Source organism: Miniopterus natalensis, chromosome 15 (assembly GCF_054644295.1).
Source record: "Miniopterus natalensis isolate mMinNat1 chromosome 15, mMinNat1.hap1, whole genome shotgun sequence".
NCBI classification, from domain to species: Eukaryota; Metazoa; Chordata; class Mammalia; order Chiroptera; family Miniopteridae; genus Miniopterus; species Miniopterus natalensis.
The window spans coordinates 40,693,206-40,712,279 of NC_142095.1; the positions used below are offsets into that span (position 1 = coordinate 40,693,206).

The window sequence follows — 19,074 nt, forward strand, 5'->3', positions numbered from 1 at the left end:
TCAGCAAGACCTCTGAGGTGAGCTGGATGTTTGGGGAAATGGTTTTTCCTGCTTAAGCAGGGCCTTCTGGTTTAATTCCCTTGGATGTTAGCAAATTTCAAAAATCAAGCTTGTGGTCAATTTTCTGATATAAAAAGCCCACCGTCCCTAATATATTAAGGGAAATAAGCAAAGAGTGGGACCAGGCCTAGAGTATGCTATCATCTGTATTTTTCAAGGTTACACATGGTGCCCATTTATGTACAGACTCTAGCAGAAACCATAGCTGAAGAGGGGTTGTTTCTGAGACAGGAAGGAGGGGCAGGGGCTGGCATCCCTTGTCACTGCTTTTTCTCTGGTGCTGCTCATGTAGTTGGTCATGTTCATGTACTGCTTGAACAAAGCAACAATATAAAGACAAACAAAACAAGTGAAAGTGGTCACCATACAGGACACAGGTACTGTGGTGCCATGCTGCTGGACCCCTCTGCCACTCTCTGGCTGCAGAAATATAATAAAATCCTTGTGTCCCTGGCACCCAACTGGGCCCTTGATCCACTAGGTCCCCCAAGGAGCCCAAACAGTGGCCTTAGTGACAAATGCAATGTGGTGAATGTTACAATAGGGATGGGGGCTGGGGCACCTGGCTCAGGCTGTGGGATGGGACAGGGCACGTGGGCGCAGGGAAGAGGCGGCCTTGCTGGGCATAAAGCACAAGGTGGGATGAAGGAGAGTCTGGCACGATACGCCAGATATAGAGACCTTCTCGGGTGTCCAGAATCTCTGGGCTCCCTCCAAATGGTGATGGGATTTATAAGCAGGGGGTGGGAATGAGGGCCTGTGGTGAGAATGAAACTTCAAAGGATGACACTGGTGGTTACTCGGCCCGCTGAGCTGGAGGACAGTTCAGAGGCAGGAAGGTCAGCCGGTAGAGGCCTCCATCCTTCATCCCTGTGAGATGTGATGGTGGCCCAACCTCAGGCAAGAGGGCCAGATTCCCCAGTTAATTGCCCGAATCATGGGGTGCAGCTGGGGCCTTGGCATTTCTGGTCATTTCCCGTGGAACAGGATCCCTCGTGAAGACTGAAAACTAATGTTCTTCCTCCTCCTGCAGCCTCTCCACGCTGCAGGGCAGTGGGTGTGACAGGGGACAGCAGGAGGGGCTCTGGCTCTGGATCTGAAGACTCTCCCTTTGCGCCGCAAAGGCCCCGTTACCTCTCGGGCAATTCAGGGCAGGTAAGAGCCCATGTGGGATAAAAGATCCAGTTTGGCTCAAGTCAGATTAAACTCAAGTTGAAATATGAGAGCAGTAGGATCAGTCTTGTTTCCTAAGTGCAGGGAGCAGTTCTTACTTGTTGGAGCTGTTTTATTTAGAGGCAAGAAATGGTTAATAAAATGCTGCCCCTGTATCTAGGAGCGGCGGGCCTTATTTCTCTTCTTTGAAGAGAAATATTTTTTTCTGCTGGTGTAGACTTCTGAAGGCTGTAGTTTGAATTCAACAGGAAAGTGGTCACTGACATCCAGGGCCTGTAAGGAAAAAGGGGAGATAAATTTGAGAATTAAGAGACATTCTTATTTTAGCGATGAGCAAATTCAGGCTCCAGGAGAGAAGATGAAATGCCCACAGTCGCCCAACAGAACACAACTGGCAAGCATCATCCCCTGACCAGCTCAATTAGAAATCTAGGCAGGTCCTCAAATCACAGAATCATAGGCATTGAGACTCATCCTCAAATCACAGAATCATAGGCATTGAGACCCAAGGTCCAATGGCCCAATGTTCTGTCTCTAGTGGTGGCCTCAAAGGGTGACACCAATCCATCTCCTCAGGACAGTGGCATAGAGAGACAAGATGGCAGTCATACCTCCTGTTCGGTTAACTTATATGCTTTCTGGAAATTAAAGATGCCGCTTGATTTGGCAACAACAGAGTTGACGATCTCTTGTCCTCTCAGCACGATCCTATAGAAGAAGACAGAAGACAGTCATGTTAACCTATCCTGTTGATTTCTGAGATCAAATCAAGGTCCATGTTTGACATCTGAAATTGACTGAGCAGCCTGGACCTGGATTGTGACCCTCAAGATAAGGGCCTAAGACCTGGAAATAGGATCAGCTCCTGCTGTGGCCCTGTGAGCACCAGGACAGTGCTTCCCTGTGTGGGCAGGTAGCCCTGGTGGTGGAAGAGAAGACTTTATATGATACATAGCAAGAAGATTTTATATGATACACACCACATAGCAATATCTTGCATTCTAAGATTAATGTTTTCTTTGTAATTATTTTTCACTTTTCCTGATTCAATTATGAAGAAAGATGCTGGCTTGTCTTTAATACTCCCTAAGCTCCCATTTTGACCAAGAGAGAGCAGGCTGCAATCACCAAGCATTCTATAGGCAAGAGAATTAAGGCAGAGTTTGCACAGTTCAGTTTGAACTGGGATTCTTTATAGTTATTTTTAATTTATGGCAAATGATGCTGTTTTCTTACCTTAGTTTTATAATATTTCCTTTAAATATAATTTATGTCAGTACGATACAAATGTATTTAAAGACAAATATGGAGAAAAACCATAGTACACTTGCTTTGCAGTGATGACTAAAAATGGATACATGGCAGTTAACTGAGTTTTGGAAACATGGACTGTAATGGATACCAACTGGGGTGATGCAGTTGGGGTCTACATGGCCCCAACAGACTGACCAAAGAATGACAAGATGAGTCAGACTGCCAGTTCATGACCATCCACCGAGCTTTTCCTGATTCCGACCAGCTGATTGGTTTCTGGTGCCAGCTAACAACATCACCTAGTTAACAAGTGATCCACAAGTAAACTCTTCACATGTGGTTGGAGGTTTCTTAAAGCCATCCTTCTGGACCCAGAATGAAGAATGACATAGTTAAGGTTGCCTCATTTCTGATTGCTAGGTATGTGTGTGGGCGGGCCAGCTGATCCTGCTAAGCTCTCCGGGGGCCGGCCCAGCTCACGGGAGGTGCTCATTATTTGAACACAAAAAAGGCTGACATTGAGTCAAAAACAAAAACATTTATGTACCTTTTAAAAAACCACAAAAGATACATGCCGTTAAGGAAAACATAGACTTGACATGGGGTGGTGAACACACAATACAGTGTACAGATAGTGTACTGTGGAATTGTGCACCTGAAATGCCTACAATTTTGTTAACCAGTGTCACCCCAATAAGTTAATAAAATGGGGGGGAAAATCACATGCCACCCTTTGGCATACATATGTATAACACTGGGGTTCTAGTAAACACCTTTTTTAACCTGTTCTCCCACCCCACCTCATCTAATGTGAACATCTTTCCCTGTGATTCACTGTCCTTCTGCTTTGACATTTTCCATCACCTCCCTCTTGTTTACCAGGGGCGAAGAGTAGGGCCACAGAAGGACTTAAGGTTCATGCCCAAAACCACACAACTGGCATGTACTTTGCTGCCAGCCCCTCAAAATGGAAGGAGGTTGCAGGGAGCTCAGTCTCCTGGAAATTTCCACCTTGACTCTGCCTTCCCCAGTGCTAGGGGCTGCTTCCACTTTTGAGGGCTGGAATGATGGCTTTTGCCATGGACACACCAGCCCTGAAAGCTCCAAGAGGAACAAAGGAAGTCATGGGATAGAAATGAAAGCCACAAAACTAGAGAAGTAAGAACAATTGTTGATCCGCAGATGACCGTCTCATGCTTTCTCCACGGCAGGCTGAGCCCTGGGAACGGAAGCCACCGTGGGGCCAAGGCTCCTAGGGGATTCGCTGCGTGTGTGGTTCCTCGTATGGGTGACCATTCACAGGCTCTGGGCACTCTCACCACCTCCCTCCCAACTTAAGGAGCAAAGATGAAAGCTGTTTGAAAATCCCCAAAGAGACTTTACACACACAAGAGCATGCTATTGTTTAAATGTATGTATTTCCATTCAGAAGTGTGCAGCAAAAGCTCTAGAAGTGTATATACCCTTGCTCGAACTGGTCTCATTTTTTTAAGTTTTACCTTAAGGAAATCATAAATATATGCATCAAATTCATATATAGAATCAGAAATGTTTAAATAACTAACCCTTGGTAATATAATAACCTAATGCCCAATGACAGGGGATTGAATGAGTGAACTGTGGCCTGACTTTGTGATGGAATAACTAACAGCAACGAATGTACTGAGCACTTATCATATGGCAGGCATTGTGTTGTAAGGTTTACATAAGTTAATTCATTTAATTCTCATCATATGTCTATGAGTGAGGCACTACTCTAATCTTCATTTTATAGGTGAGAAGACAAAGGCACACGTCTCTTAGTCACAGATTAAGTGGTAGAGTGAGGATTTGAATCCAGGCCTGACACCAAAGCCCATGCTTGTTACTGCTGAACTATGGTGCCCAATCATGCAGTTTGTATACTGCACAAAGCACTAGGTGGAGAGGCCCGAACCCTGACTCTGCTCTCCAAGCCAAATGCTTCATCTGACCAGAGGGGGCTGCGCCTTTCTAATGCATACTAAGCACTGTATGGGCTCGTAGCCTCTGGCAGATGCCTCCCACCTGTCATATGCACAGTTGGTGCTCATCTTGACAGTGGTGTCTTCTTGGTCCCCAATCAGCCAAATGAACTTGATGTCTGTCCTCAGGCGGATGTTGTTCCAGGCCTTCTTGGGGACATAGCTGCAACCTGCATTGAAGTCGCCCATGAAAATGAAATTCTGAAAGACACGATTTGGAGCATTAGTCACCTGCTGGGCATTGCTGCCAAACTCTTTCATTCAGAACTGCTAGTAATGACTCCCTCCCCCATGCCCAGTAAATTATGAGTTCTGTTATGGGCTAAATTGTGTCCCTCTCAAATTCATATTTTGAAATCCTAACCCCAGTACCTTAAAATGTGTCTGTATTTGGAGAGAGGACCTTTAAAGAGGTAATTAAGATAAAATGAGATTTTATGGGTGGACCCTAATCCAGTGTGACTGGTGTCCTCATAAAAATAGAAGATTAGAAAATAAATAAATAAAATAGAAAGAGAAGATTAGGACACAGAGAGACACTGAGAGAAGACCAAAGGGAGAGGCCTCAGGAGAAGCCAACCCTGCCGATACCTTGATCTTGATCATCCAGCCTCCAGAACTGTGAGGAAATAAATTTGTGTTGCTTAAACCACCTAGTCTTTGGTACTTTGCTATGGCAGCCCTGGCAAACTAATATAAGGTCTTTCTTAATTTATTTTTGCTTTTTAAAATTGAGTCACATAGTGGGACTGTAAGCCCAGAGGGAGGCGGGAGAGAGCTGCTTCCAGAATCAGAAGGGAGAGTTGTGTGGAAAGGGCACCCCCCACCCAGAAGAGCTGCCGGAGGTCTATCTTTAGAAACCAGACGCCAATATGTGAGGAAGCCCACTCTCCATGGAGGGACCCACAGGGGAGGGCTGAGGCCTCTAGGCAGCACCAGTTTGCTAACCATGCAAATGAGCCAGCTTGGAAGTGAGGGGTCCAGCCCCATTCCAGCCTTCAGAGGCTGAAACCCCAGCTGGCCGCTGACAGACCGCACAGCCTCATGAGAAAGCATAAGCCAGAACCACTTAGTCAGGTGGCTCCTGGATTCCTGATCCACATGGAGGTATGTGAGATCATAAATAATGAGCTGTCATTACAAAATGAAAAAAATAAAAAAAATAAAAGTGAGTCAGTTTTGATGAGTGTTTGACAGGTGGGTGTGTACAAGGGAAGGTTTTCTTAACAGGAAGGGGGGTGTTTGCTGTAGCTTCTCCCTCCGGTTCTTAGTCACCACATCTCTATAATTCAGCATGCAGAATTAGGTGGGGATAAAAGAAGCCAGCTAATTTATTCCCTCACATCTTTTGTCTCTAGGTCAAACGTATGAATGAACCAACACCTTTTGTTTCCAAACAGGAAAAATGAACTTGGGTGGGGTGACAGCTTGGGCACAGCCCTCTCTCTCCTATTGTCCTGAAGTTGAACATTTATTCCTGTGGAAATTCTGTCTGTTGGGGAAGTGGGAACTTAGGTCACCAACAGAACCATCCTATCTTGGAAGTGTTTTTCCCTGCAGGGCTCTTGGAATAGAATTTTAATATTCCTCAATCCACAGGAAGTGTCAGATTTCCTTGTTTGTGCTATTGTTTGGGGCTGTTGCTGACTTCAGAGTTTTCTTCAAAAACATTTTATTTTGACCTCAGTGACCATGGTTTTCTCCAAGACTGATGGGTGTGAAGTTGAGGACAGGATGTCATCCTTAACCCCAGTGACTACCAGCTTCTGGCACGGTTTACTGAACACTCACTGTGTGCCAAATCCAGCTTTAAGTATTTTATAAAGTTTCATTTCAATCTCACAAACACTAGGAGGTAGAAGGACCATTAGCCCCTGTGGGATCAGGATAGAGGGCCTGCTCTACACCACTCAGCTGCGAGGTTCAAGTGGTGAAATCAAGACTTGAACCCCAATCTGCCTCACTGAAGGCTTTTCAGCATGAGCTTCCCTTCTAGTTCATTTTTGTGCCGCTCAATAAATTCTTGTTTAATGAATGAATGAGCCTTTTTCTTGACCTGCTCTTTACAGATAAGCAATGAAACACACCCGCTGTGTTCTCCATGCCCCAGCTCTCAGTCCACACTTTACTCAACTCACTTTGCACTTTCTGCAGTGGAACTGAGGGGGACGGGGGACCAGTGGAGTCACATCCCGAAAGGAGGAAAGGTTTGCAGAAGAGCTGTCTAGAGCACTTCCATACTTGCCAAGCACCTTCACAGACCCTCAGAGCCACAGGCGGTGCATCCCTGTTTTCCAGATGAGGGAACGATTGAGGCTTAGCATGGTAGATGTACTCCCCTTCTGTGAGAACAGCACCCCTGGTTTGGGAACCCACCACCCTCCTTCCCGCAGTCCATGAGGCTGGGGTGGAGCTGACACAGACTCAGCCAGTCAGAGCATCTCAACCCCCTGATCACAGTGATTAGTTCAGGGGTGGACAAATCCCTGAACTAAGACCCAATCAGAGCCAATAAGACTCAGTCCCAAGCTATTTGCTGCATTGTGGGAAAGAAAATTTGTCATTTGGTCTAGAAGCTGCTGGTGGCTATCTCGCCCCCCCAAGGGTAGAGCCAGCCTGAGAATGGAGCCCACCCAGAGGGAAGGAGCGCCAGGAGGCGGAAAGAAGCCAAGGCCTGGCTACTCTGTCCGAGCCCTGGATCAGCTTTGCCCAAACCGCTCCTGGACGGTCTAGTTACAAGAACCAATAGACTGCTTCTCCTTTTCACGAGCCAGTTTGAGATTCTGTTACTTGCATCTGAAAGAGCCCTGACCTCTGTGTGTCACTGTTCGCAGTGATATAAGTAGCTGTCTCGTGGGGTTATTGAGAGAATGTAATAAACTCGCCCACGTCCAGCCTCAGCACAGTGCCCGGCGCCAGCTGGCGTTGGCAGCATTGTCAGCGGAGCTGGGTGTGACTCCCAGGACCCACACGGACGGTGCTCAGGCAGACCGAGCAAGGAGGGTGCTTAGGGCTGAGGAAAGGCCTAAAGTGAAGCTGGAAAGCGGTGGGGTCTGCACATGCTCTGTCCTCCTCACTCTCCCGGAGTCACTCATCCCTCTCCAGGACCAGACTCTGTCCCTGCTAGACGGGAATTCAACAGACACGGGGGGGGGGGGGGGGGGGGGGGGGGGGGGGCCGTCACCTCTGCCTTCCAACGGCGTTTCACATCCTCGTAGACATCGACCAGCTCATCAATCTCTTTAACGGATGCCTCGGGGGTGGTGTGCAGGGGGACGATCACGAAGTCCTTGACAGCTGGGAGCAGGAAAGAGGGAGAGGTCACGCACTTCCCCTGGCAAGGCCCCAGGAACAAGGCTCAAGGGACATGGGCTGTCCTCCCAGAAGGCATGGGCCGTGTCAGCTGGGTGGCCCCGTTTCCCCAGGGCCCAGCTGGTGGCTGCGATGTGAACGGTCTTAGGATCATGAGCAGCTATTTGCGGTACATGAAAGCCTCTCCTCTCCCACTCGCCCTTCCCTGCTAAGGAAAAGCTGGTAGACAGTGTTCCTTGCTGGCCTTGTGGGTGTTTCTATTTTCTCATAGTTTGAAAAACTGTATTTTTTTCTTTTTTAAAAATAATAAGCTTGTTTGGCTTTTATACTAAGGATTTTTTTTCCTAATGAAAAAAAATTGAAGCATGTCAGTTTATATTCCCTTTGTAATCAGGGGAAAAAAGCCCCAAAATGTTATTTAAAAAACAAAGCAGATTTTCGTGGAGCGCTGAAAAACCAGCGGCCACCAGGAGGGACTGAGAGAGCTGAGGGGCGGTGTGGGCGAGCCTCGAACCCACCTTGCCGGCTTGCTAGCAGCAGGGGCTGTGTTCTGAATACCTCGGCCTGGGCTTCCCCTCGTTCTGTGCCTGGGTCCCCCACTCCTACTCCAAGCTGGGTGCTGGTGGGTGGTCACACAGTGGGAAGCCAAGACTCAGACCTGGCAGCCTGTCTCCAAGACACAGATCCAGCAGCCTCAGCCCCCGCTCTCCTCCTCACGCCTCCATTGCACCTTCCTCTTGTCCCCCTGCACCCCAACCCCTTTCCCACCTCTGCACTTGTGTGTTCGCTGGGCCCTCCCTCTGGAATGCCCTTCCCCCAGTCCTCTCTGACTTGATTTCTCCAGGTCACAGCCTAATATCACCTCCCAGGGGCCTTCCCTGGTTCCCCCACCCCCATCTAAGGTGGGCCCCTCACCCTGCTGGTCGATGCATCTTGCTTAGGTCCTTCATGCTCTGAAATTATTGGCTTTACTTTGCTGGTCCCACTGGAACTGCCCAGTGCTGTGAGGGCAGGCTCATCTGTCCCATTCACCTCCTTGGCCCCAGTATCTAGCACAGTGCCTGGCACATTGGAGATGCTCAAAATGTTTGTTGACTGATTGACTGAATGAAAAGATATATGAATAGCTTACTCCTTTGTCTTTAATTCCAGATAGAGAGGACATAAGGAGCTTTCCTCGAACAAGAGAGAAAACTAAATAGGACGCGGCTGAGGTGCCATCCCAAGGGAGAGGGAAAGGGGTAGAGAAAAGTGGAAGTGTGGAAGCTCAATACAGACAGGTTGGTTAGCAACTCACAAAGGCTGAGGACTCACTAGGAGAAAAAATAGTCAGTAAAGGGGTGTGGGGTGCTCTGAACACTGCCTTGGTCAACCGAGTGTGAATCGTGTACGTCACAAAGGGCACTTCTTGCCCTTGATCGCCCCACTCCCTTCTCTTTCCCTACCAGGAACTTTCTCCCAGTCTCCTATGTTTGTCAGCACTCTGCCTCTGAGGTCATTGACCCAGGGCAGAACTAGTTCAGGGTGTTGATATTTGTAGTTATAGATGTGCACACTTATAGCTCTGCATATATTTGTTTGGTCAATATCTGTCTCCCCTACTAAAACATAACTTCATGAGAGCAGGGACCTTGTCTGTCTTGTCTGGTGCCTGGGACAGAGCCTGACACATAGTATTACTAAAAAAAAATTGCTTCTATACAGCTCCAAATGGCAAACCAAACTAATTCTTGACTTTCCATTGAGTGTCACATAGTGGTTAAGAGCATGATCGCCTGAGATGGTGGCTTGGGTTACAACCCTGGCTCATCCACTTCAATAGCTGCTGGGTGGACTTGAAGCAGTGACTCCACCTTTTTGAACCTCAGTTTCCTCAAATGTAAAATGGAGACAATCTTAGTTCCTATGTCATAGGGTCGTTGCAAGGAGTATAGGAGCCTGGCACTAATCAATGATCAATAATTGTTAGTGGCTAATACAAGTACTATTGTTGTTAGAGTCCAGGGTGCAATCATTTGGATTTCCTCTCTACCCCAGTCTGTGGAGGAGACTTCTATGTAGTTACTGGAGGGAGAGGGAGACCCTAGGTTGGGGGGTTCATCTTTGCTGACCATCACTGGGATTTCTTAAAATGAAGGATAGTTGTATTTGATTAGGACTGAGGAATTATGGTAAATAATTCTTATCAGCCTAAATGCTCCAACACAGTGGAGTTATCATTGGTTTCAGAAGGTGGGCTCCAAGCTGGGAAGATCCTGAGTCATGGCATTCTGAGAAGCCAACCTATTGCCACCAAACTACACAGCATTCTCTACATTCAGGTATTAGACATTCTTAACGGCCTTCTCCATCAAGCCTAAAGCCCCCCAGAGATGCTGCATAAACCCGGGCCTGCAGCTCATACTCAGGGCTGTTGCCCATTCTTGGGATCACTAGGGACACTGTGGACAAGAGGGGGGGTGTGGGTCTCACTGGTGTAGGGTGACTGGAACCAGACCACAAAGGGCTCCCTGGAAAATACATCTCCGTCTCCAGCCTGATCGTCATGGTAGAGGTATCTTTTCTTCACAGACACTAGCTTTTCCCTAGAAAAGAAGAAAGAAGCCCAACCAGCTGAGTCAGCTGTCTTCTCACATCCTTCAAGAAGCAGTAATGCAGGTTCCCACGGCTTCCCTATCCTCCCGAGTGGCCTCGAGAGCTGGAAGGGATCTTTTGCCTGAGAACAAGGCTCAGTCAGCTCTTCTGAGTAGCCAAGGCCCTTTGGGAGGCAAAGGTCTGAGCAGTACTAGTTATCTGGGGCACCCCAGTTAATGCTCAGACTTAAAACAAATTAGTAGTAGGAAGAGGGTCAGAATGTGAAGTTCTGGAGCCAGCTATGCCAGGCAACTCATGTTTCCATCCCTGGGCCAGGACTTGACTATGAAGAACGAAGAAACCCTGAACCCCTTGACCAGGACCCACTGAGTCAACCAACAAGTGAGGTGTTAGAAAGCTGTTCGTGTTTTCTAGTTTGAAGTGTTAATACTTTGCACCAGTCCCCATTTCAACTGGAATTACTTTGATCAATATTAAGAACTGGTTAGAAATCAAAATATGGTTTTGAAGAAAAGATATGCATTTTGGTTCATTCATAGCCACCATTTATATATGAACCATGCTCCAGGGAGCATAGATTCCACTTACTTATAGAGAAAGGCATACTGTTCTTTATATGTCTTTCTTCCGAGCCGAGAGCTAATCACACAGTTGTATGTTGTGTCTCTTGAATTTCTAGAAAACATAAAGATTTTTCATTGCATCTTAAAAGAAAAACATTCCCCGCCTGCAAGGTTCTCCTCCCTCCAGTCTGCCTCCATATCACATAGAAGGGCTACGATTTTCATAACCTTCAAATCTAATAAGAAGAGCCACCATTGACTAGAAATGTGACATCTGCCAGGATCTTTATAGCCATTATTTCTTGTCCTTATAGGGGGATATTAAAGTCATCCCATTTTTATAGTTTGCAGGTTCAAAGCTGGGATCAGAATCCAGATCCTACTCACCCCCAAATCCACATGTTTTAGCCTGTACCTGTGGGAGACCATTGAGACCATAGAAGCTTCAGGCCAGAATCAGCCCCAACCCCACTCTGCCTATGGCTGGGGCTGCAGCTCAGGCTTCCTGGTGGAGCAACCTTACCAGGCCACCCTACCCATGCACCACTGAGCATGTGTCATATGCAGGATCCTTAGTCACATTTTTGTTGGTAATTCTCTTTTGCTCTGAAAGCCCCCAGGCATTTTCTCACAAGACCAGAACTGTAATTTCCAATCAGCTATTGTTTATGTTCTGGGCACTAGGGATACAGCCATGAAGTCCCATGGACCCTCACCCTCACCTATCCCAGAGAACCCTGACTCTCAGTGCGTTTGCCAAACCTGCTGATAACTCCACCCTGGGCAGAGCCTGACCTGGTTTCACTCCATCTGGCCACAGAGAAATCTAGGGCAGGTCTAAGCCAAGGCAAAAAGCAGAAGGGATGTTTAGGGGCCAACTTAGATCCTACAGAAATTCCTGGGGCTTTAGCTGGATATTCTAAGGCAGATTGGCCATTGGGGCCCCAGGAGTGTGGACAATGGATTCCTCCAGCCTTCAAGTCTGGGAGGGCTGGCCCTCATCTGATTCTGGACTGCTAAATCCTGGGTCGGCAAACTGTTAGAAATGACTCAGCTGTGAACTGAGTAAGGTCCCCCCTCGTTTACGTGGGAAAGGGGACAAACAGGTCTGGCTCTGCCTGGGGTCCATAGGACAGTCTAGGAAGGTTGGGGGAAATGAGACCACTGGAGGCAGAAGGACTTGCTCCAGACTGACTGAGGGAGATGCCTGAAGACCCCTGTCCTCTCAGTCCCCTCTACTTCTGAAAATTGACCAGAGCCACTCCAAGGACAACTGAGGGAGCTCAGGATGGTGCACTGGTTTTGGAGTCAGACATGTCCCAGGTTCAAAAGTAGGTTCAGCTGTTTAATGGTTGGGTGACCTTGGGCCAGTCCCTCTTCTCTGCGCCTCAGCTCCCTCAGCTATAGGGGAAATAGTCACAGTTCTACCCCACAAGGTTATAAATGAATTAGCAGGATGCCTAGCCCGTAGTCAGGGTACTGATGGCAGCTGTTCCCTGTGGCCCCTTGGACCATCATCTGCTACTATAACTCTCTTCCTTTTACTAGTAACAGACACACGCTCCTTCGTGCCAGGCACACACATGATTTAATTACATGCATGATTTAATTACCACCACATCCCAGGAAGGTGGATTCTATTGTTAGCCCCACTTAAGAGACAGGGAAAGGAGGTTGGTAACTTGCTTGAGGTCATGGCAGGAGCAGGATCCAAACCCAAGTGTCTGAGCTGAGCACAGGAGCCTCAACCCTGTGCCACCTGCCCTCTTCCACTGTCAAAGATCAGATCCAAAACCAGCAGACCTGAGGGGGATTCAAAAGCTCAGCTCCAGCCTTGTATTTTGAGATGAGAAACTGAGGCCCAGGGAGGGGTGGGGCCAGCCCAGGAGAGCGGCCAGCGCTGTTCCTCCTGGACTGACCGTTCAGTTCCAACACACACTGTGAGCTCTCCTGACTACAGAAGGGTAACAATGGCCAGATATACTGTTGCTCAATCTGGGTGGCGGCTACATGGCTGTTTGTTTTCATTTTCTCGGTGTTTTGAAGTGTTTAAAGTAGTTCACAAGGAAACAGGAAGGGCAGTATAACATTCTCATTGTAGAAAAATTTGGAAAATAGAGAAAATATATAGAAAGAAATCACATTTAAATTCCTTATAAATTTGTACTCTAAGGCAGCCACTATCAACATTTTGGTCCACTGCTTTTGAATCTTTTAGATGTTTTTTGTTTTCTTTTCTTTTCTTTTTTTTACATAATTTAACTACTTGGCGCCTTTTGTATACTTGAGTTTATTGTTTAATCTTATCATGTACTTACAAGAGAAACATTATATTAGACGTTTTAAAAAACCAGGATGCATCAGAATCACCTGGGACGCTTATTACAATAAAGATTCCCCTCTCACAGAAATTCTCATCAATAGTCCTGAGGCTATGGAAGACGCACTTTTAACTCACTCTCGGGTGATTTTCAGGTGGGTGGGTCTGCTGATTATTCTTTAAAAAAGAATATAAATTATAAATATAACCCAATGTCACTTAAAACTATTTGAGGACATTATTTTTTATAATTTTTAACTTATAAAATCAATTCTAGTTTTTTGTAAAATATTCAAATCATACAGAAATATATAAAATAAAAAGCAAGTGTTCCCCATTCTTTCACTGACCCCCTACACAATGACCCTCCAATCACAGCCTGCAGCCCCCCAAAGTAACTGCTATTGACAGTTTGGAGCATATCCTTCCAGTCTTTCTTCTATGCCCATGCAAACTCAAACATACTCGTATTCCTGTATAATGTGATATGATTAGTAAACTGGGTTACTCTACCTACAATTCTGAACTTGTTTTTTTCAGTTGCAGCCACCTTCCCATGCTGAACTGTTTAGGTCTAACCTGTCTTGTGGCAAACTTGATTTATAATAGCTACATAATATTCTAGCCTGTGGGCATTTCATAATTTCCTACTGACACTCAATCTTTCCTGATAAGAGTACTTCTCAGCTCAGACTCTTGTCTGTTTCTTTCATTTCTCTCTCTGTCCTGGCTCTTCCTTCGCTTCCCTTATTTTGTTTTGTCATATTAAAACTAGCCCGTTGAAAATTCTTAGGTCGGTGGCTAAAGGAGTTGGAAAGTCAGGCAGCCCTGGCCACGTGAACTGGTGGTCAGTGAGTGCTTGCTCTCACACTAAGTTTAGTTCCCTGGGGCTTTTCAGGTGTCCTTGCACTTGACCTTGAACCCACCGAGGGTCTAGGGCCCCATCTTTACCCATTCAGCCTCTCCATCAGCGTGGGACAGATTTGGTTGGAGCTGTCCTTGATTTCCATCAAGAGTATGATGTCGCAGCGTTTGATGACCTGCAGAGAGAGAGGATTCCCAGAGGTTTGAGGGCACTTACTACAAATAATGAAAAACACTTTGGGGGCACTTACTATGTTTTAAGTATCAAATTAGGTGCTTCGTTAAATTAATTAAATTCTTATCTAAAATAAATGAAGGACTTCCTGAGGCAGGTGCTATTTCCATGTCCATTTTAAAGACAAGGAGCCTGAGGCTCCAAGAAAGTGAGGAAAGTGTCCCGAGTCACCCAGCAAGTGGCTGAGGCAGAATGTGAACCTTGGCAATCCAAATCCAAGGCCCATCATCCATACCCAACTTCCTACCTCTTGGCTTTGCTTGAATAATTACAATAATAATAATAAATATTTATTAAGCCCTTAGTACATGAAAAGTACCAGGCTGGACACTGAGGTATATTTATTATAATAATAATGATAAGAGCGGATATTTATTGTGAGCCTACATTGAGTCTCACCAACCCTATGAGATGACTATTAGTCCGTGAAGCATGGGAGGAAACCAGGCTCAGAGTGACTGAGTGACTGACTAGCTGAAAGGCACACAGCCAGGAGAGGTAGTGGAGTCAGGATTTGAACTCAGGTCTGTGTGACTGTAAAGGCCACCATGTTAAACTGTTAAAACACAGCCCCTGCCTTGAAAGATTGATAGTCTAGTGAGAGGGACAAATGGAAATAACTAGCCACAATGAGAGGGACATGAAATTTGTGCTGAACAAGTCATAGCTATAGGAATGGAATATTGAGGAATAGTTCATTCCTTTGGCCCAGATATCAAGGAAAGCTCCAAGGAGGAGAGGGCATTTGAAGGCTGAAAGGTGAGAAGGAGCTCAGTGGACAAAGAATGCAGGAGAAGCTCCTTTTCCATAAGATTTCTACACTGTATCTATTTACAAAATTGGCATCAAAATGACTAGCCCATTGGTTCAAAGTATGGACTCTGAGTCAAATGGCCTTGGATTCATGTCTTGACTCTAGTACTCACCAGCTGTATGACCTTGAGCAAGCCACTTAAGCTCCCTGAACTGCCAGATCCTTTACCTGTGAACTGGGACTATTGTCCCCTCATAGTGATTAAATAACATAATGGGTATAAAATTCTCAGTCAAGTCCACAAGCACAGAACAGATGCTCAGCAAGCAAGGGCAATATTTATCATACAGTTTTTCTTTTTTTTAAAACCTAGTATTACATTGTGTTTCCCCCACATTAGTCAGTTTTCAAATTCATTCACGACACATTTTTTCTGCCCGCCCCAATTTCAGGCCAGAAAAATCTATTTCAGACAAAGAAAAATAAATTTCCCCTGGCTTCATTTCCTCAGGAGGGTCCAAGGAGGAGGGTCCCCGAAGGCCTTCCCAGACCTGAAACTCAGTGACATTTTCCTGACTCTGTTCACAGAGGGGAGGGGATTGGGGACAGTGCAGGGCTCCTGGTGAGGGAATCCCAGCAGGGGTTGAGTGGCCTGGGGAGAGGAGGATGGGCAGTCTGGAGAACTCCAGAAAAATCTGGGGCAGAGAGTGGCCTACGAAAGCCTCTTTCAGGCCTCTAACCAGGGAGCAGCCAGCATGGTGGGGAAGAGCCCAGGTAGGGTCAGTCAGGCCTCAGTTCTGCTCCATGACCTTGGGCAACTGACTTCTCTGAACACCAGTTGCCTCATCTGTAAAAGGGGTCTGCTAAACAAAGGGGTTGAACTCGGATGCAGGATATTCAGGGCCCAGGACAGTCAGCACTCCTAAATCAAATGATCGTGTGCTGGAAGCTCCGAGGAGCTCCTCCCACACCCACTGGTTCACTCCCAGCACTTTGGAGCATCTGGCACATGGCCTACCTTCAATCAGTGTCTGTTGAAAGAACAAGTTCTACTCTTTAAAGGAACAAACTAAGAACACAGACAGAGGGAGCCTCCCTTTCCTAGGCAGGATTTGGCATCTGGAAAACTGCCCATGATGCCGACCAGCAAACCCAAGACGGAGAAGGCAGGCCTCCATCACTCCCCAGGGTCTCCAATGAAGGTCGTAATGACAACAGCTTGACCCTGGGCTCATCTCTGAAGTGATAAATCCAGGGAGGAAGAGTGGAAAAGGCATTTCCACTTCCATGGTTGAGTTATATGGTTGGATTCGAACCTGGTCCTTTCTCTTATTAGCGATGGAAGCCTGAATAAGTAACTTCACCATTCTGAGTCTCAGTAATACAGTGAGGGCAATGCCACCCACATCACAGTATTAAATAAAAATATGACATTCCTGGCCTATAGTAGGTGCTCAGACAAGGGGCCCTGTAAATATTATCCTAAGTGCTGGGATTTGAGTCTCACTGTAAGTGCTCTGGGTGGCTCTGTTTTCCAAAGGCTTCTGTTTACAGGATGGTTTTGCAATGGTGGGGAAGGTCAGGGGCCTTGACAAAGACTTCAGACATGCCTGGTGTCTGGTGTGATGGGCTGTCCATCAGTCAGCCCTCTAGGACACAGTGGCTTAAGGGAGGTGCTGACTATAGGTCCCCCTCAGTGGAATCACCAAAGAACAAAATGTCATTCTCTTGAGACTGCGATGACATTTCCTGGGTGGAAAAAGTGAGGAGGGTGACAGGAATTCAGTAGGTTCCCAGGTTCCAGGGGCCCTCCTCCATGAGGAAATGGGGAAAATAGTTTCCTCGCATGTCAGAGTTTCCAGTTGAGCCAGGGAGTCACGGTTCCCAAAGGCTTGGCATGGCTGTCCTGGCTGAACGATATTAGAAGGCCTTGGGTACCATCCAAAGGGCAGGGACAACCAGGCCTGAAAGGACCATCTGTGTTAGAATAGAGCGTCCCAGTCCTGACTCTAACCCTCTTTGCCTAATAGCAGCAGTAGCAGCTCCGGTTTGTGAAGATCACCTGTCTTGTCGCCTTACTCACCTTGTGCTACAGGTTGTGTAAGGCCCGTGTTACTGAAAGACCCTGGAGGCTCAGGGAGCAGAAGGGACTTACTTCTCAAGCTCACTCACCCTGCTGCCCAGTGGGATCTGAAGCCAGGCTCCTGGCATTCCCACTATACCATGGTGCCTTTCGAGATTTCTAAGGTAATAACACCCAGTCAGAGTCCTGGGAAAGTTTTCAGCAACTAGCATGAAAAATAAATTAACCTGTAGGCTAGAGAGTCAACAGACGCCAGAAAATTGTGGGCAGAGTTCCCAGGCATTGGTTATATTAGCCAGAAAAAGTCTTATCGCTCTCATCATTGATGTCTCTCTCCCTCTCTCTCCCTCTCCCTTCCTCTCTCTGAAATCAATAAAGACATATTAAAAAAAGAAAAGTCTTATCTAAGTGGAGAAAAAGATTAGAATTGGGAGCTGGGACAAGGGAGATGGGATGGGGGGAAGGCAGGAGGAAGAGAGAAAGAAGGGGAGGGGGAGAGAAAAGGGAGGGAGGAGGAAAGCAAGTGAAAATCTGTGCTGCATTGATGGTTAAAAGACCAGGCTGGGCTGGCCTCCCACCCACCCACAAGCTGTGCGATGTTACTTCACCTTTCATGTTCGTCATCTCCTCCTTCCTAAGGGTTATTAAGTGAAATCTTGTTTTTATAATGCCTGACATGGCATTCAATAAATGGTAATAAGAATTATAATAGTAGCCAACCCTTACCTGAGCTTGCTACGAGCCAGCAGCAATGGTACTGCTTTCGGAGCTTTACACCTATCAGCTCATGTGTCCCTCAGAGCAGTCCTACATGGCCCTGACTGGGTAGCTCATTGGTTAGAGCACCGTCCCGCTACGCCAAGATTTCAGGTTCGATCCCTGGTCAGGGCACACACAAGAATCAACCAACGAATGCATAAATAAGTGGAACAGCAAGTTGATGTTTCTCTCTCTCTCCCCCATCTCTCTCTGTCAATAAATAAAATTAAAAAGAAAAAAAGAAAAAAAACAGCTAAGAAACAGTCCTACAGGGAGGTACCGTTATTACCCCCATTTTAAGATGATGACAAGAGAGGTGAAGTGACTATTATAATTGTTGCTGTTGCTATTGTTACAAAATTCCAAGCCAGCTGCTACCTTCACCCAAGGAACTAACTTTAGTTCAATTCCTCCCGAGTCTCTCTAAGTCTGGGAGCAGTAGAGAGGATGTGAGGGGTGTCCGTCGACCCTCGGACAGGAAAGGGGCTCACCTTCACGATGACATCCATGGCCTTCTGGTTTTCCCTCTTGGTTTCCCCAAAGGACTGCACGTTAAAAGAGCAGACCCTGAGGGCCAGGGCGCCATCGATGGAGAGGAGCAGCAGCAGGGCGGCCAGCGGCAGAGACATCCTGGCACTGCTCCTGGATTCAGGGCTCAGCTCGAGGACAGCAGTGTTCGGCGTGCAGGCTCCCAGCCACCTCTTTAAGCCACCTCCTCACTCAGCTGCCTTATAAAGCTTGCAGATAACAGGAATTACTGGATTCCTAGTTGCTACTTTCACTTCTGTGAGGAACTGAAGATCATGGGTTTCATTCCCAAGGAAATTAAGGAAATGGGCTAGTTTCTTAGGATCCCCTGTTTTTGTCACTCTGGTGAGAAAATTGGCCTGCCTAATTTAGGCACCATCCCCTGCAAAGGCACTGGGAGCCAGCTGTGACATCTGGGAGCCAGCTGTGACATCTGGCCATCTCTCCTGTGGTCACAAAACGCCATATGCCTTTTCTTAAAATCTGATCAACTTGGAAGTGGTCCACCCCAGAGGGCACCTGGGGTGATGGAGCCTTCTTTGGGGGGACAGTGAGGCAGGGGCAGTGGGAA

General features: G+C 46.9%; 1 protein-coding gene across 1 annotated transcript; it reads right to left on the reverse strand.

Moving 5' to 3' along the window:
* Positions 1-1,293: 1,293 nt before the first annotated feature.
* Positions 1,294-18,775, reverse strand: DNASE1L3 (deoxyribonuclease 1L3). Its single transcript, XM_016205497.2, has 8 exons — positions 18,467-18,775; positions 14,232-14,320; positions 10,986-11,072; positions 10,275-10,387; positions 7,675-7,787; positions 4,534-4,691; positions 1,845-1,941; positions 1,294-1,506 (listed from the first exon to the last, which is right to left on the reverse strand). Exons 1-8 carry the CDS (start codon positions 18,602-18,604, stop codon positions 1,390-1,392), a joined length of 912 nt encoding a protein of 303 aa, XP_016060983.1. The 5' UTR covers positions 18,605-18,775; the 3' UTR covers positions 1,294-1,389.
* Positions 18,776-19,074: the final 299 nt, after the last annotated feature.